General features: G+C 43.5%; 3 protein-coding genes across 3 annotated transcripts in view; all 3 read right to left on the reverse strand.

The window, feature by feature from the left end:
* Positions 1-319: 319 nt before the first annotated feature.
* Positions 320-18678, reverse strand: part of LOC110971872 (protocadherin beta-16-like) — a 74389-nt gene continuing 56030 nt past the window's right edge. The window contains exons 3-4 of the mRNA XM_051954398.1: positions 16214-16317; positions 320-532 (exon numbers count right to left, since the gene is read on the reverse strand). Of these exons, the coding sequence (XP_051810358.1) occupies positions 467-532; positions 16214-16317 (170 nt within the window). The 3' untranslated portion in view covers positions 320-466. The remainder of the gene's footprint in view (positions 533-16213; positions 16318-18678) is intronic.
* Positions 3528-6776, reverse strand: LOC110968530 (protocadherin gamma-A11-like). The gene has a single exon (XM_051954437.1). The coding sequence runs from the start codon at positions 5919-5921 to the stop codon at positions 3528-3530; it is 2394 nt and encodes a 797-aa protein (XP_051810397.1). The 5' UTR covers positions 5922-6776.
* Positions 13079-15990, reverse strand: LOC110968525 (protocadherin gamma-A11-like). Its single transcript, XM_022218428.2, has one exon. The coding sequence runs from the start codon at positions 15509-15511 to the stop codon at positions 13079-13081; it is 2433 nt and encodes an 810-aa protein (XP_022074120.2). The 5' UTR covers positions 15512-15990.

An 18678-nucleotide genomic window follows, 5' to 3' on the forward strand; every position in this document is an offset into this window, starting at 1 on the left:
AAATAGTCCACAGATTTTAAGCAAAAGAACGACGGTTGTGCGTCCTCGTCATGTACATCGGTCCAACAAACGAAGACAATGCGATCAGCGCCAGCCCTTCCTCTGTAAGACGGCAAAATAGAGAGGCGGTACTGTTGCAAAAAAAATACTACAACAGGCACCACGCAGGCAACAGCGGCCCAGTGAGTTCAGACAGCAAAACTGCAGAAAATGTGAATTAAAAAAAACAACGAGAAAATAGCTCATACTGAAAAAATGTAAAAAAAAAACAAACAAACAAAAAAAACAAAAAAAACATTAAAACACTATTTTTACCAAATACATATCGCAAAAAAACTGCAGTGACCAACTAAAGTATGCAAGTGAACATTGATCATAATTTGTCTCACTATATAAGCATGCTATGTTGCTCTCCGAGGTCCTGAATGATAAAACACCAAAAGCATTAAGCAATATAGTGCAGCATTTAATTGAAACATTTAGTGAAGACAAGCAGTGAGGGAGGACGTGTGTAATGGGACATCTTTCTAACCTCTAGAGGAGAGTGTGGTTCATCCAGGATGCTCTTCTCATTCTGAATCCGCTGCATCGTCCCTGAACAACTGGGATCCATGATCAACACGTTCTGACTACCAGCTCTGCCGAACTTACAGTCACTCTTTCTGGAGTCTGTCGTCCTGCACACCTCGTAATTGTACACGTGTTGGAGAGTCCCTGTTGTCCCCAAAGTGTCTGAGTAACGTGGAGGATAATATGGAATGACAGGCAGGTTGGAATGATACAGGATGCGAGACTGTCTCCATCTGTAGATTTTCACTGAGATAATAACCACCAAACACGTGATGAAGAGGAAGGAGACCACGGCCAGAGCCAACACTAAGTAAAAAGTCAGGTTGTCATTGTACTCCTTGTCGTGTGGAAAGTCACTGAACTCCGACAGAACTTCAGGGAAGCTGTCCGCCACCGCCACGTTCACAATGACTGTAGCTGAACGAGAGGGCTGCCCGTTGTCCTCCACGATAACACTCAGTCGTTGTTTCACTGCATCTTTATCACTCACTTGGCGGATGGTTCGGATCTCTCCGTTCTGGGAGCCCACTTCAAACAGAGCCCTGTCTGTGGCCTTCTGCAGTTTATACGACAGCCACGCATTCTGTCCAGAGTCCACATCAACAGCCACCACTTTGGTCACCAGATAGCCCACATCTGCTGAACGAGGAACCATTTCAGCCACCACAGAGCCACCAGTCTGGACTGGATACAGGACCTGAGGAGGGTTGTCGTTCTGATCCTGGATCATCATTTTCACTGTCACATTGCTGCTGAGTGGAGGAGAGCCTCCATCCTGCGCTTTCACTCTGAACTGGAAATCTTTGATCTGCTCGTAGTCAAAAGAGCGCACTGCATGGATGACTCCACTATCAGCACTGACGGACACATATGAGAAGACTGGCACTCCGTTGACAGAGGAGTCCTCCAGAATGTAAGAAACACGAGCATTCTGGTTCCAGTCAGCGTCTGTGGCTCTCACTGTGAATACAGACACACCCGGTGTGTTGTTTTCTACAATGTAGGCCTCATATGAGCTCCTCTCAAAGACAGGCTCGTTGTCATTTACATCAGAGATCTGTAAGGTGAGAGTGACGCTGCTGGAGAGGGAGGGCACTCCCTCATCAGAGCAGGTCACAGTGATGTTATACTCAGAGGCTCTCTCTCTGTCTAATTCACTGTCAGTCACTAAACTATAAAAGTTACTGGATGTCGAGGTAATTGCAAATGGTGTATTTTTATTTATTGAACATCGGATTTTACCATTTTCGTCAGAATCAGGGTCATTTACACTCATTACAGCTACCACTGTGCTCAAAAGCGAATCTTCTCCTATTGAATTTGATGATGAGATCATATTTATAACAGGACTGTTGTCGTTAATATCACCTACATCAATAATCACTTTGCTAGAATCAGAGAGACCTCCTCGGTCCACTGCCTCTATATCAATATCATATTTTTTGGCTTTTTCATAATCAATCGGGCCACTTAGTATCAGCTGCCCATCTTCAGTAATGTGGAATAATTTTGAAATATCTCTCATACTATTTTCGATTATATAACTAACCTCTCCATTTGCGCCTTTGTCTGCATCAGCGGCACTCACTTTGGTAATGAATGTTCCTTTGTCAGAGTTCTCTTTGACACTTGCTTTGTAAGCTGTTTGCGTAAAAACAGGAGCATTATCATTAACATCTAGTACTGTAATGTGAATTTGCATAGTCCCAGATCGTTGCGGCTCTCCTCCATCTACTGCAGTTAATAACAATGATGCAAACTCCTGCTTCTCTCTGTCCAGAGGTTTCTGTAAAATCATCTCTACCTTTTTACCTCCGTTAAACTGACTGTGCAGTTTAAGAATAAAATTGTCATTGGGCTTCAGTGTATAGCTCTGAAGACCATTCAGTCCTATATCTGCGTCTACTGCTTTCTCTAGCATGAACTTAGAGCCGATTACAGCAGACTCGCTTATTTCAAGCCTCCTCTCTTCCTTTTCAAAAACGGGAGCATTGTCATTAATATCTGTGATTTCGACAGTAATCGGGAATATTTCTATTGGATTTTCTAAGGCAATCTGAAAATGCAAAGCGCAAGGCGTTGTCTGGCCACAGAGAGCTTCGCGATCTATTTTCTCTTTGATAATGAGGAGCCCCTTTTCCTTGTTGAGCTGAATGTACTCCGCACTGTTTCCTGTGTGGATGCGAGCTTTACCCGCTTGTAGTCGTTTAACATCCAAACCTAAATCCTGAGCTATGTTACCGACCAGGGAGCCTTTGGCCATTTCCTCGGGAATGGAGTAGCTGACCTGGCCCAGCACTGAGCGCAGAAAGAGGACCGAGAAAAAAAAATAGTACTTGCCGTCTCATTGTTCTATCGGACACATCCGTCGAACCAAACAAACGTGTTCTCCGTCTTTTACAATCAGACTTTCTCATGCAAATCAAACATGAAAAAAATCTGTTGAATCATCAGCTAACGATAAAATCATTCCACTTTGTTATTCCGTGTCTGCTTTTTCATCCACCGTCGACTATTCAGTGTGCTTCGTCTTCTGCACTGTGAGAGGACTGAGCACGTTCTCGCGTCTAAATATCATTTTAAACCCCACGGCGCTGGTCGACAGCGGCCCATTGAGTTCAAAACACGAAACTGCAGTGTAAAATTAAAACAACCCCTGATTGTTACATGTGTAAATACTGAGTGAAATACCATACAGCAAACACTAATACCAATGTTTCACTGAACAGAAAAAAATCACGCGAAATTGCAAAATAAATTCCCTGAAAAAAAACTACAGAAACACTAGCTTAAAGCTGTTTAGATGTAGAATGAACAAAGAAATGATTTTCGGTAAAGGGGAGGATACAGAGAAAGGAGAAATAAAACAATTGAAACAGTTTATTCGCTATCCAAGGTACTGAAGCAACATAGACAGGAAATGACACAAAAAAATAAAAGTGTGAGACTGCAAGAATTCAAACCTCAAGAGGAGAGTCTGGTTCATCCAGGATGCTCTTCTCATTCTGCATCCTCTGCATCGTCCCTGAACAACTGGGATCCATGATCAACACGTTCTGACTACCAGCTCTGCCGAATTTACAGTCACTCTTTCTGGAGTCTGTCGTCCTGCACACCTCGTAATTGTACACGTGTTGGAGAGTCCCTGTTGTCCCCAAAGTGTCTGAGTAACGTGGAGGATAATATGGAATGACAGGCAGGCTGGAATGATACAGGATGCGAGACTGTCTCCATCTGTAGATTTTCACTGAGATAATAACCACCAAACACGTGATGAAGAGGAAGGAGACCACAGCCAGAGCCAACACTAAGTAAAAAGTCAGGTTGTCATTGTACTCCTTGTCGTGTGGAAAGTCACTGAACTCCGACAGAACTTCAGGGAAGCTGTCCGCCACCGCCACGTTCACAATGACTGTAGCTGAACGAGAGGGCTGCCCGTTGTCCTCCACGATAACACTCAGTCTCTGTTTCACTGCATCTTTATCACTCACTTGGCGGATGGTTCGGATCTCTCCATTCTGGGAGCCCACTTCAAACAGAGCCCTGTCTGTGGTCTTCTGCAGTTTATACGACAGCCACGCATTCTGTCCAGAGTCCACATCAACAGCCACCACTTTGGTCACCAGATAGCCCACATCTGCTGAACGAGGAACCATTTCAGCCACCACAGAACCACCAGTCTGGACTGGATACAGGACCTGAGGAGGGTTGTCGTTCTGGTCCTGGATCATCATTTTCACTGTCACATTGCTGCTGAGTGAAGGAGAGCCTCCATCCTGCGCTTTCACTCGGAACTGGAAGTCTTTGATCTGCTCGTAGTCAAAAGAGCGCACTGCATGGATGACTCCACTATCAGCACTGACGGACACATATGAGGAGACTGGCACTCCGTTGACAGAGGAGTCCTCCAGAATGTAAGAAACACGAGCATTCTGGTTCCAGTCAGCGTCTGTAGCTCTCACTGTGAATATAGACACACCTGGTGTGTTGTTTTCTACAATGTAGGCCTCATACTTGCTCCTCTCAAAGACAGGCTCGTTGTCATTTACATCAGAGATCTGTAAGGTGAGAGTGACGCTGCTGGAGAGGGAGGGCACTCCCTCATCAGAGCAGGTCACAGTGATGTTATACTCAGAGGCTCTCTCTCTGTCTAAATCGCTGTCAGTCACTAAGCTGTAAAAATTATTCTCTGTCGATTTCAATAAGAAAGGAATATTTTCAGTCATTTTGCATTGGACTTTGCCATTCTCACCGTCGTCTGTGTCTTGAATATTAATTATTGTTATGACAGTCTGGCTTTTGACATCTTCAGAAATAATATTTGTTTCAGACATTACATTTATGAGGGGATAATTATCATTGACATCTACAATATCAACTATTACTTTGCATGTGTCTGTTAGACCTCCGTCGTCACTTGCACGTACATTTATTTGATAATTTCTTGATTTCTCATAGTCTATATTTCCAATTAATCTAACCTCGCCAGTGTGTTCATTGACTTCAAACAAATGTCTGACATTATCTAAAGTATTTCTGATGGAATACGTTATTCTTCCATTCGATCCATGATCAGCATCTGACGCACTAACTGTAGTCACTATTGTGCCTTTTGATGAATTTTCAGCAACGGTAGCTTTATAGACAGACTTTGTGAAAACAGGTGCATTATCATTGGCGTCTAATACTGTGATTAGAATCTGCATTGTGCCAGACATTTGCGGTTCTCCTCCATCGACAGCCGTCAGCACTAAAGACAAATGTTCGGTTTTCTCTCTGTCAAGAGGCTGTTTTAAAATCATCTCCACGTTCCTCGAACCGTCTGCTTGGTTGTGTAGTTTTAGAGCAAAATTATCAGTCGGTTTCAGGATGTAGGTTTGGAGACCATTAATTCCAACATCTAAATCCACCGCCCCTTCTAAATCAAATTTCGATCCGGTCACTGCAGACTCGCTGATTTTAAATTTAATATCACCTTTCTCAAAGACCGGTGGGTTATCATTTATATCTACAATCTCAACTATTACCCTGTAAAATTCAACGGGTTTTTCTAAGATAATTTGGAAGTGCAGAGCACAAGGTACTGTCTGGCCGCAGAACGTCTCTCTGTCAATTCTCTCTTTGATTAGGAGGACTCCCCTGTCTTTATTCAGCTCGATATATTCTCTGCTGTCACTAAAAAAGGCTCGAGCCTTGCGTGATTTCAGTCGTTCCACATCTAAACCCAAGTCCTCTGCTATCCTTCCAACCACCGACCCCACCGACATTTCCTCGTTAATGGAGTAGCTGACCTGCCCGAGCACAGGACTGACAAAAAGGACCGAGATGAGAAACAGTACTTGCCGTCTCATTGTTCTCCTTGATACTACGGTACAGGCTGAAACACGCCCTTTTCTACGGAATAAAATGCGTCAATGTTAAATCCAAGGGAAAGGCAGGAGGTCCGTGCTGATTTCAAAACAAGCAAAGACAATAGTCCAAGTGAGATAAACGTCTTTGTCTCTACTCTGACTTGTCGTGCGCTCCGTCTAATATGCTTCTACCTTCGCTGTCGTTATAAATGGGAAGCACTGTTGACAATATGCTGTTGTAGAAAAACATGTTAGGCTACAGCGTCCCTAAGAGTGCAAAGTGCGAAACTGCAGGGAAAGTGCTTAAAAATAACCAGGTTTGCAGAAGACTGAGAAAATGAAACCAAATCCATTTGACATTTTATGTGTGCTTATGTTATTAAATGTGCTTAGATTGTACCAGGATGCATGTATGCACTGTCCCACAAGTTTTAAAAAAAAAGATTTCCAAGCCCGTCATGCACAGAAAAAGTGAACAATCACCACGTCGTCAATCAACTCTATTTTAGCGTGGTGCTGAAATGTATCATCTCAGTTTTTCTACGAAGCAGCCATTTAAAACATAACATGAAAACTAAATGCAAAAGAATAAGACATCATATATTGTAATATTCTAACCTATAGATGAGAGTCTAGATCGTTGTTTATTCTCAATCTATGCCAACCAAGAAGCAAGGATGCCAAAAACGCTATTGGACAACTGAATAAATATACATTTTTTTTAGGATTCAGGGAGTAAAAACCAACATGAAAACATAATGTGAAATTGCCAATGCCAAGCAAGTTCTACCAAAACAACAAAATGTTTTTTGTTTGTTTGTTTGTTTTAAAACTGAGGTGAAGAAACAATGTTAAAGCAGTCTAACCTCTAGAGGAGAGTCTGGTTCATCCAGGATGCTCTTCTCATTCTGTATCCTCTGCATCGTCCCTGAACAACTGGGATCCATGATCAACACGTTCTGACTACCAGCTCTGCCGAACTTACAGTCACTCTTTCGGGAGTCTGTTGTCCTGCACACCTCGTAATTGTACACGTGTTGGAGAGTCCCTGTTGTCCCCAAAGTGTCTGAGTAACGTGGAGGATAATATGGAATGACAGGCAGGTTGGAATGATACAGGATGCGAGACTGTCTCCATCTGTAGATTTTCACTGAGATAATAACCACCAAACACGTGATGAAGAGGAAGGAGACCACAGCCAGAGCCAACACCAAGTAAAAAGTCAGGTTGTCATTGTACTCCTTGTCGTGTGGAAAGTCACTGAACTCCGACAGAACTTCAGGGAAGCTGTCCGCCACCGCCACGTTCACAATGACTGTAGCTGAACGAGAGGGCTGCCCGTTGTCCTCCACTATAACACTCAGTCTCTGTTTCACTGCATCTTTATCACTCACTTGGCGGATGGTTCGGATCTCTCCATTCTGGGAGCCCACTTCAAACAGAGCCCTGTCTGTGGCCTTCTGCAGTTTATACGACAGCCACGCATTCTGTCCAGAGTCCACATCAACAGCCACCACTTTGGTCACCAGATAGCCCACATCTGCTGAACGAGGAACCATTTCAGCCACCACAGAGCCACCAGTCTGGACTGGATACAGGACCTGAGGAGGGTTGTCGTTCTGGTCCTGGATCATCATTTTCACTGTCACGTTGCTGCTGAGTGGAGGAGAGCCTCCATCCTGCGCTTTCACTCTGAACTGGAAATCTTTGATCTGCTCGTAGTCAAAAGAGCGCACTGCATGGATGACTCCACTATCAGCACTGACGGACACATATGAGGAGACTGGGACTCCGTTGACAGAGGAGTCCTCCAGAATGTAAGAAACACGAGCATTCTGGTTCCAGTCAGCGTCTGTAGCTCTCACTGTGAATATAGACACACCTGGTGTGTTGTTTTCTACAATGTAGGCCTCATACTTGCTCCTCTCAAAGACAGGCTCGTTGTCATTTACATCAGAGATCTGTAAGGTGAGAGTGACGCTGCTGGAGAGGGAGGGCACTCCCTCATCAGAGCAGGTCACAGTGATGTTATACTCAGAGGCTCTCTCTCTGTCTAATTCACTGTCAGTCACTAAACTATAGAAATTATTGGATGTAAATTTGATTTCAAATGGAATATTTTGATTTATAAAACAATTGACTTTCCCGTTAGTTTCAGAATCAGGGTCATTTACACTCATTAAAGCTATTACTGTATTATGAGCTGAATCCTCAGGTACTGAGCCTGATGTTGATATCATATTTACAGTAGGACTGTTGTCATTCACGTCAATTACATCTATGATTATCTTACTGGAGTCAGACAGTCCTCCTTGATCAATCGCCTCTATATCAAGGTTATAAGTTTTTTCTCTTTCGTAATCTATTGGGCTATCTAAGATAACATCACCTTCACTATTAATATGAAATAACTTCGAAACAGTATCCATGCTATTTCCTATAACATAGGTCACCTGTCCATTTGATCCTTTGTCTGCATCAGAAGCAGAGACCTGAGTAATAAGTGTTCCTTTTACAGAGTTTTCTGTAATGCTGGCTTTGTAAACAGCTTTACTAAAAACTGGTGCATTATCGTTCACATCCAGCACGGTGATGTGAATCTGCATTGTTCCTGTCATCTGCGGTTCTCCGCCATCCTCCGCTGTCAAAACTAAAGAAATATGTTCCTGTTTTTCTCTGTCCAAGGGCCGTTGCAAAATCATTTCTACCTTCTTGCTTCCATCAGATTGAGCATGCAATTTAAGCACAAAATTATCACTGGGCTTTAGAGTATATCTTTGAAGACCATTCCGTCCGATATCAGGGTCAATCGCTTTTTCTAGCATGAACTTAGAGCCGATGACCGCCGACTCGCTGATTTCAAACACTCTCTCCTCCTTTTGGAAGATTGGTGCATTATCATTTATGTCGGTAACTTCAACTGTAACTGGGAATAACTCAAGTGGGCTTTCTAGCGTAATTTGAAAATGTAAAGCGCAAGGCGTTGTCTGTCTGCAGAGCGCTTCGCGGTCTATTTTTTCTTTAATGAGGAGGACTCCTCTGTCTCTGTTCAGCTCCATGTACTGAGCACTGTCTCCCGTGTAAATACGAGCTTTACCTGACCGGAGCCGTTTGACATCTAAACCTAAATCTTGTGCTATGTTTCCGACCAAAGAGCCTTTTACCAATTCCTCGGGAATCGAGTAGCTGACCTGCCCGAACGCATAACCAAGGCAGAAGATGGCGATAATCAGTACTTGCCGTTTCATTGTTCTGTCCTTTACCGGAGTCACACCACAGCGACCGCGTTTGTCTTCTTTTTACGAGTACAATTCCGTCACATGTGGTCAAAAATGAAAGCAAAACATGTATAATCCGCACATTAGAAACAAATGTCCATTTTGAGTGGTCCGTGAACAGTGTGACCTGATCTCCGATATGTACGTTCTACGTCTGAGACTGTGCCTCTATAATATGTGAGAACGATGACTGGGAGGATGTGTTACAAAAGCAGCTCATGGCTAGAACACACTGGGCAACAGCGGCCCGATGAGTCCAAACTGTGAAAGTACAGAAGAAAAATGGGAGTAAGGAAAAGCAAGTTCAGATACTGAATTCAGGAAAATATTAAGAAAAAATACATGTATTCTTCCTTCTCCAAGAATAAATTAATAAAACAATAGGAATTAAGTCACATGAAATGGAAAATAGATTACTGAAATAAATAATTTACTGCACACATGGAAAAAAACATACAGAAGAAGCGCACAGAAAAGAGACAATGTGGAACTGTCCTATTTACCGCTGTCCAGGGTACTGAAATTACACCAATGATATCAGCCTAATCCGACGTGCAAACAGTTAACAAAAGAAATCAACCCTATTTGACAAACCTCTAGAGGAGAGTCTGGTTCATCCAGGATGCTCTTCTCATTCTGCATCCGCTGCATCGTCCCTGAACAACTGGGATCCATTATCAACACGTTCTGACTACCAGCTCTGCCGAACTTACAGTCACTCTTTCGGGAGTCTGTCGTCCTGCACACCTCGTAATTGTACACGTGTTGGAGAGTCCCTGTTGTCCCCAAAGTGTCTGAGTAACGTGGAGGATAATATGGAATGACAGGCAGGTTGGAATGATACAGGATGCGAGACTGTCTCCATCTGTAGATTTTCACTGAGATAATAACCACCAAACACATGATGAAGAGGAAGGAGACCACAGCCAGAGCCAACACTAAGTAAAAAGTCAGGTTGTCATTGTACTCCTTGTCGTGTGGAAAGTCACTGAACTCCGACAGAACTTCAGGGAAGCTGTCCGCCACCGCCACGTTCACAATGACTGTAGCTGAACGAGAGGGCTGCCCGTTGTCCTCCACTATAACACTCAGTCTCTGTTTCACTGCATCTTTATCATTCACTTGGCGGATGGTCCGGATCTCTCCATTCTGGGAGCCCACTTCAAACAGAGCCCTGTCTGTGGCCTTCTGCAGTTTATACGACAGCCACGCATTCTGTCCAGAGTCCACATCAACAGCCACCACTTTGGTCACAAGATAGCCCACATCTGCTGAACGAGGAACCATTTCAGCCACCACAGAGCCACCAGTCTGGACTGGATACAGGACCTGAGGAGGGTTGTCGTTCTGATCCTGGATCATCATTTTCACTGTCACATTGCTGCTGAGTGGAGGAGAGCCTCCATCCTGAGCTTTCACTCTGAACTTGAAGTCTTTGATCTGCTCGTAGTCAAAAGAGCGCACTGCATGGATGACTCCACTATCAGCACTGACGGACACATATGAGGAGACTGGCACTCCGTTGACAGAGGAGTCCTCCAGAATGTAAGAAACACGAGAATTCTGGTTCCAGTCAGCGTCTGTGGCTCTCACTGTGAATATAGACACACCTGGGGTGTTGTTTTCTACAATGTAGGCCTCATATGAGCTCCTCTCAAAGACAGGCTCGTTGTCATTTACATCAGAGATCTGTAAGGTGAGAGTGACGCTGCTGGAGAGGGAGGGCACTCCCTCGTCAGAGCAGGTCACACTGATATTATATTGCGGAGCCACTTCTCTATCTAAAGCTACCTCTGTTACGATACTATAAAATCCATTCATTGTGTTTTGTATTTTAAAAGGAATGTCCTCATTAATATTACACTTCACCTCTCCATTTCTGTCAGAGTCAGGGTCGTTTACGCTCAGCATAGCAATCACAGTATTCTCAGGAGAGTCTTCTAAAATCATATCTGATTTGGATAGTATTTTCAACTGAGGGCTGTTATCATTAACATCAGTGACATCAATTAGAATCTTACTGGAATCAGAGAGCCCCCCGTTGTCTGTAGCCTCGATATCTATTTGGAAAATCTTTGCTTTTTCATAGTCTATCTCACCAATCAAGACAACCTGTCCAGTTTTTCTATCAATCTGAAACAGGTCGGATAAACGACGCTTGCTGTTTGAAATGGCGTATGATATTTCTCCGTTGGAGCCTCCGTCTTTGTCAGATGCACTAACAGTTATAACACTTGTCCCCCGCGGAGAGTTTTCCATTATCATTCCCTTGTACACTGTCTTAGTAAAAACTGGTGCATTGTCGTTTGCATCTAACACATTAACGTTTATCTGCATTGTGCCTGACATACGCGGCTGTCCGCCATCCAGAGCAGTTAGTAACAACTTAATCTGCTCCTCTTGCTCTCGATCGAGAGGCTTCTGTAGAACCATTTCTACCTTTTTACTCCCATCTGCCTGATTTTCTAGTTTCAGTGCGAAGTTGTTTGTTGGTTTAAGCGAGTAGCTTTGGAGACCATTAGTACCAATGTCAGCATCGATGGCTTTCTCCAGTACAAATTTAGAGCCAATAACGGCTGACTCGCTGATTTCAAAACGTTTCTCGCTGGCTGCAAAGCTGGGAGCATTGTCATTAATGTCTGTGAGTTCGATTGTTATTCGAAACAATTCCATAGGATTTTCCAGAATCATTTGTAAATGCAGAGCACAAGGCGTCGTTTCTCCACACAGCGCCTCTCTGTCTATTCTCTCCTTTATAAGGAGGACACCCCTGTCTCTGTTCAGCTCGATATATTCTGCACTGTCTCCAGAATGAATGCGAGCTCTGCCCATTTTGAGCCTTTTCAAATCTAAACCTAAATCCTGAGCTACGTTACAGACTAATGAACCTTTCTCCATTTCCTCGGGAATGGAGTAGCTGACATGGCCGAGCACCGACGTGACGGAGAGAGCCGAGAAGAACAACAGTACTTGCCGTCTCATTGTTTTGCCGTCGAATTCCTTTGTTCTTTGAATAAAACTGTAATCCATATGAATATTGTTAGAAATTCCGAAGGTATTCCAAAGAAATGTTCAGTAAAAGAGAGCAGCTGTTGGTTTCCGTGTGCAATTTTCCATTTAAGCGAGAGCAGGCGAATAGTGTCTGTTTTATTGTCTACCATCAGAATCTAAAGGGGAGGAACATTTGCAAGTCCGATCTAAGACTGCCACACTCTGGTCAACAGCGGCCCTTTCTGTTCATTACAGCAAATAGCAAAAAGCTGGGATGAGAAATATGGTTGGCGATGCAAAAACAAACCAAAACTTCATGATTATTGTTTATAGTAAAAGTAGGATGTTTTTTCCATTTATTTTGGCAAAGCTCAGAAAGATCGTATCTTGCCTTCGTAATCCGGTTGCTTCTTGTAGGTTTAATTAAAAATTGCTCCAAGTAAATCATTTCAGTTAATAATTGTGTGATCTGATAGTTTAGAATACATGAAAGCATTGCAATTTGTGAAATAACTTAGTTAAATTCTAAAAAGCCTAAAATAAAACTTTACACAAATAATTTCTACTGACTGATAAAGAGGTGTGCCAGAAAAAAAAACTAACAATAAAATAATACAGAACTATAAAAAAGTAATTTCAGAAATTGACAGTGAAGCAAGTTTTCAAAGCACACACAAAAAAGAAATGTCAGAACGACAGCAAAACGTACAGAAGACAATTTAAATCAAACAGGATGCTATTTGTTACTGACTTTTCCTGCAGGATTTTAACGTTCGTGGACCGCTGTCTGTGGTGCTGAAATGCATTTATTGTTAAAACTGAAGATATTTCAACGCAGCGACGGTGGTTGTGAAAAGTCTTACTCCCGTTAAAAAGTACAGAATAGTATCATATACACTTCTTAAAGAAAGGACTAACCTCTAGAGGAGAGTCTGGTTCATCCAGGATGCTCTTCTCACTCTGCATCCGCTGCATCGTCCCTGAACAACTGGGATCCATTATCAGCACGTTCTGACTACTAGCTTTGCCGAATTTACAGTCACTCTTTCTGGAGTCTGTCGTCCTGCACACCTCGTAATTGTACACGTGTTGGAGAGTCCCTGTTGTCCCCAAAGTGTCTGAGTAACGTGGAGGATAATATGGAATGACAGGCAGGTTGGAATGATACAGGATGCGAGACTGTCTCCATCTGTAGATTTTCACTGAGATAATAACCACCAAACACGTGATGAAGAGGAAGGAGACCACAGCCAGAGCCAACACTAAGTAAAAAGTCAGGTTGTCATTGTACTCCTTGTCGTGTGGAAAGTCACTGAACTCCGACAGAACTTCAGGGAAGCTGTCCGCCACCGCCACGTTCACAATGACTGTAGCTGAACGAGAGGGCTGCCCGTTGTCCTCCACTATAACACTCAGTCTCTGCTTCACTGCATCTTTATCACTCACTTGGCGGATGGTTCGGATCTCTCCATTCTGAGAGTCCACTTCAAACAGAGCCCTGTCTGTGGCCTTCTGCAGTTTATACGACAGCCACGCATTCTGTCCAGAGTCCACATCAACAGCCACCACTTTGGTCACCAGATAGCCCACATCTGCTGAACGAGGAACCATTTCAGCCACCACAGAGCCACCAGTCTGGACTGGATACAGGACCTGAGGAGGGTTGTCGTTCTGGTCCTGGATCATCATTTTCACTGTCACGTTGCTGCTGAGTGGAGGAGAGCCTCCATCCTGCGCTTTCACTCTGAACTGGAAATCTTTGATCTGCTCGTAGTCAAAAGAGCGCACTGCATGGATGACTCCACTATCAGCACTGACGGACACATATGAGGAGACTGGCACTCCGTTGACAGAGGAGTCCTCCAGAATGTAAGAAACACGAGCATTCTGGTTCCAGTCAGCGTCTGTGGCTCTCACTGTGAATACAGACACACCTGGTGTGTTGTTTTCTACAATGTAGGCCTCATACTTGCTCCTCTCAAAGACAGGCTCGTTGTCATTTACATCAGAGATCTGTAAGGTGAGAGTGACGCTGCTGGAGAGGGAGGGCACTCCCTCATCAGAGCAGGTCACAGTGATGTTATACTCAGAGGCTCTCTCTCTGTCTAATTCACAGTCTGTCACTAAGCTGAAGAAATTATTTGATGCAGACTTTATAGTCAGAGGGGTGTTATCGCTGATAAAACAGTGGACTTTACCATTTTCATTTGAATCTGGATCTTGAACGTTCATCATTGCTACAACAGTGCTTGGTATAGCGTGTTCAGATATCATATTTGATTTCGACATTATATTAATCGTTGGTTTGTTGTCATTAATATCAACTACTTCAACTAAGACTTTACATGAATCTGTAAGTCCACCATCATCACTTGCACGTATGTTGATATGGTAATTACGCGCATTTTCATAATCAATATTTCCAATTAATGTTATTTCTCCGCTGTCTTCGTTTATCTGAAACAGGACATGGGCTTGGTCTAAGCTGTTCGTTATTGAATATTTTACTCGACTATTTGTGCCATAATCTGCATCTGACGCACTAACAGTGGTGACAACCGTCCCTTCTGGGGCATTTTCAAAAACACTGGCTGTGTAGGTGGACTGTGTAAAAACAGGCGCATTATCGTTGACATCTAAAACCGTGATTAAAATCCGAATTGTTCCTGTCATCTGCGGCTCTCCTCCGTCAAAGGCTGTTAAAACTAAAGATATTGAATCTTCCTTTTCTCTATCAAGAGGCTTTTGCAAAATCATTTCAGTTTTTTCCGTTCCATCAACCTGACTATCCCTTTTAAGCACAAAATTATCAGTGGGTATAAGCTCGTATTTTTGAAGACCGTTTTTGCCCACATCACGATCTATTGCTCTGTCTAATACAAATTTACCACCGATCACAGCAGATTCGCTGATTTTAAAACTGACTTCGTTTTTTTCGAAGGTGGGAGGATTGTCATTTATGTCGGTAATCTCGACTGTGACGCTGTAAAACTCCATGGGGTTCTCCAAAATAATCTGAAAATGCAAAGCACAAGGTGTAATCTGTTTGCAGATCGCTTCTCTGTCTATCCTGTCCTTGACGAGGAGGACCCCACGGTCTGTATTGAGCTCGATGTATCCCGCACTGTCTCCCGTATAAACCCGAGCTCGCCCGGCTTTCAGTCGTTTTACATCTAAACCTAAATCCTGAGCAATATTACCGACTAAGTAGTCACTCGGCATTTCCTCGGGAATGGAGTAGCTGACTTGGCCGAGCACTGAATTGAGATAAAGAACGAAGGAAAACAACAGTACTTGCCGTCTCATTGTTCTGGTCGACATTTTCCCCACGGAATTAAATGACACGAAATATGTCCCACATTTACCAGAAATCCAATGAATTGTATGAAATACAGCGGTTAATCCACAATCGTCCACATCGGTAAGAATAAAGGTTTCTGCAATGTCGTTCTTTAAGAATCCACCAACGTTTTAACACGGTCTCTGTCTTTCTCTGTCTGACTGATATCATCACGGCATGGGAGGTTTCTTTTAAAATCTGCCGTAAAGCATCGACACGCTGGCCAACAGCGGCCCTAAGAGTGCACAGTAATGAACTACAATCAAGGCTTGTAGAAAAAAGCGTTACACCAGGGAACACAATTTCTACATGTACCAAGAGAAAACAGCCAATCAGTTAGGTGATAAAAACGTCTGCTAATCTAGATAATAGAGGACTGCCTTGAAACATTAGTGAAAAATAAAATTGCATTCAATATGACACTACTGAAAGGAAATGGTAGTGAGTGTTTTGAGACAAAGACAAAGCTGTAATCAAATAGTCAAACAGAATACTATGAATAAAATGAAAAGACAGACAGACAGACTTAAAAAACAAAAGACAAAAAGAAGTCTAGTACTATACCGGTGACTCTGTCCATGGTGCTAACTGCAAATTAGTTAAAACTTGTGGCAGAAAAGGACGCTTCACTTACATAGATAAATCTAACATGTCACACGTGACTTAAACCCCAAATTACCAACCTCTAGAGGAGAGTCTGGTTCATCCAGGATGCTCTTCTCATTCTGAATCCGCTGCATCGTCCCTGAACAACTGGGATCCATTATCAGCACGTTCTGACTACCAGCTCTGCCGAACTTACAGTCACTCTTTCGGGAGTCTGTCGTCCTGCACACCTCGTAATTGTACACGTGTTGGAGAGTCCCTGTTGTCCCCAAAGTGTCTGAGTAACGTGGAGGATAATATGGAATGACAGGCAGGTTGGAATGATACAGGATGCGAGACTGTCTCCATCTGTAGATTTTCACGGAGATAATAACCACCAAACACGTGATGAAGAGGAAGGAGACCACAGCCAGTGCCAACACTAAGTAAAAAGTCAGGTTGTCATTGTACTCCTTGTCGTGTGGAAAGTCACTGAACTCCGACAGAACTTCAGGGAAGCTGTCCGCCACCGCCACGTTCACAATGACTGTAGCTGAATGAGAGGGCTGCCCGTTGTCCTCCACTATAACACTCAGTCTCTGTTTCACTGCATCTTTATCATTCACTTGGCGGATGGTCCGGATCTCTCCATTCTGGGAGCCCACTTCAAACAGAGCCCTGTCTGTGGCCTTCTGCAGTTTATACGACAGCCACGCATTCTGTCCAGAGTCCACATCAACAGCCACCACTTTGGTCACCAGATAGCCCACATCTGCTGAACGAGGAACCATTTCAGCCACCACAGAGCCACCAGTCTGGACTGGATACAGGACCTGAGGAGGGTTGTCGTTCTGGTCCTGGATGAGTATTTTCACTGTCACATTGCTGCTGAGTGGAGGAGAGCCTCCATCCTGCGCTTTCACTCTGAACTGGAAGTCTTTGATCTGCTCGTAGTCAAAAGAGCGCACTGCATGGATGACTCCACTATCAGCACTGACGGACACATATGAGGAGACTGGCACTCCGTTGACAGAGGAGTCCTCCAGAATGTAAGAAACACGAGAATTCTGGTTCCAGTCAGCGTCTGTGGCTCTCACTGTGAATATAGACACACCTGGTGTGTTGTTTTCTACAATGTAGGCCTCATATGAGCTCCTCTCAAAGACAGGCTCGTTGTCATTTACATCAGAGATCTGTAAGGTGAGAGTGACGCTGCTGGAGAGGGAGGGCATTCCCTCATCAGAGCAGGTCACAGTGATGTTATACTCAGAGGCTCTCTCTCTGTCTAAAGCGACCTCTGTAGCAATAGTATAAAAGCCATTTAATGTAGTTTGTATTTTAAAGGGGATGCTCTTGTCTATTTTACATTCAACTTTCCCGTTATTCTCTGAATCTGGGTCGTTTATGCTCAACATAGTAATGACAGTGTTGGGTGGTGAGTCCTCTGATATGAACTCTGATTTAGAAACAATGTTAATGTGAGGACTATTATCATTTATATCTATAACATCAACTATTACTTTAGTTGAATCAGACAGCCCACCGCTGTCAACAACTTCAATATCCATTTGATAAGAATTAGCCTTTTCAAAATCTATTTCACCGACCAGGATAATTTCACCGGTTCTGGGGTTAATTTTAAACAGCTCAGATAAAATTCGTTTGCTGCTAGATATTAGATATGATACTTCTCCATTTGAACCAATGTCTCTATCAGACGCACTTACAGTCGTTACACTGGTGCCTTTAGGAGAATTTTCTGGTATTTTTGCTCTATAAAGGGGTTTGGCGAATGTCGGTGCATTGTCATTTACATCTAATACATTGATAAATATCTGCATTGTCCCTGACATCTGCGGCTCTCCCCCGTCTATAGCAGTTAACAGCAGCGACATGAATTCCTGCTTCTCTCGATCTAGAGGCTTCTGTAAAACCATCTCTACCTTTTTGCTCCCGTCTGCCTGATTTTCTAGTTTTAATACAAAGTGATCAGTTGGAGTTAGGGTGTACTGTTGTAAGCCATTCCTCCCAATGTCAGAATCCACTGCTTTCTCTAAGATGAATTTTGATCCTATCACCGCTGATTCGCTAATTTCAAAGCGTTTTTCTGTATTCGTAAAATTGGGGGTGTTGTCGTTTATATCTGTGATCTCGACTGTCACACGAAACAGTTCCATAGGATTTTCTAGAATTAACTGGAAATGTAAAGCACAAGGCGTCGTCTCGCCACATAAAGCCTCTCTGTCTATCCTCTCGTGGACAAGGAGGACTCCCCTCTCTTTATTCAGCCCAATGTATTCGACGCTGCCTCCCGTGTAGACACGAGCTCTACCCGATTTCAGCCTCTTAAGATCTAAACCTAAATCATGCGCTATGCTACCAACGACAGAGCCTTTGACCATTTCTTCGGGGATGGAGTAGCTGACCTGCCCGAGCACGTAGCTGAGACACAGCACCGGGAGAAACAACAGTACTTGCCGTTTCATTGTTCTGTCCGACCTCGTTTATCTTCCTGCGCCACTAAAAATGAAGCATCGCCGCTTCAGTCAGTGGGAAGGTTGAA

Source organism: Acanthochromis polyacanthus, chromosome 10 (assembly GCF_021347895.1).
Source record: "Acanthochromis polyacanthus isolate Apoly-LR-REF ecotype Palm Island chromosome 10, KAUST_Apoly_ChrSc, whole genome shotgun sequence".
In the NCBI taxonomy this organism is placed as follows: domain Eukaryota; kingdom Metazoa; phylum Chordata; class Actinopteri; family Pomacentridae; genus Acanthochromis; species Acanthochromis polyacanthus.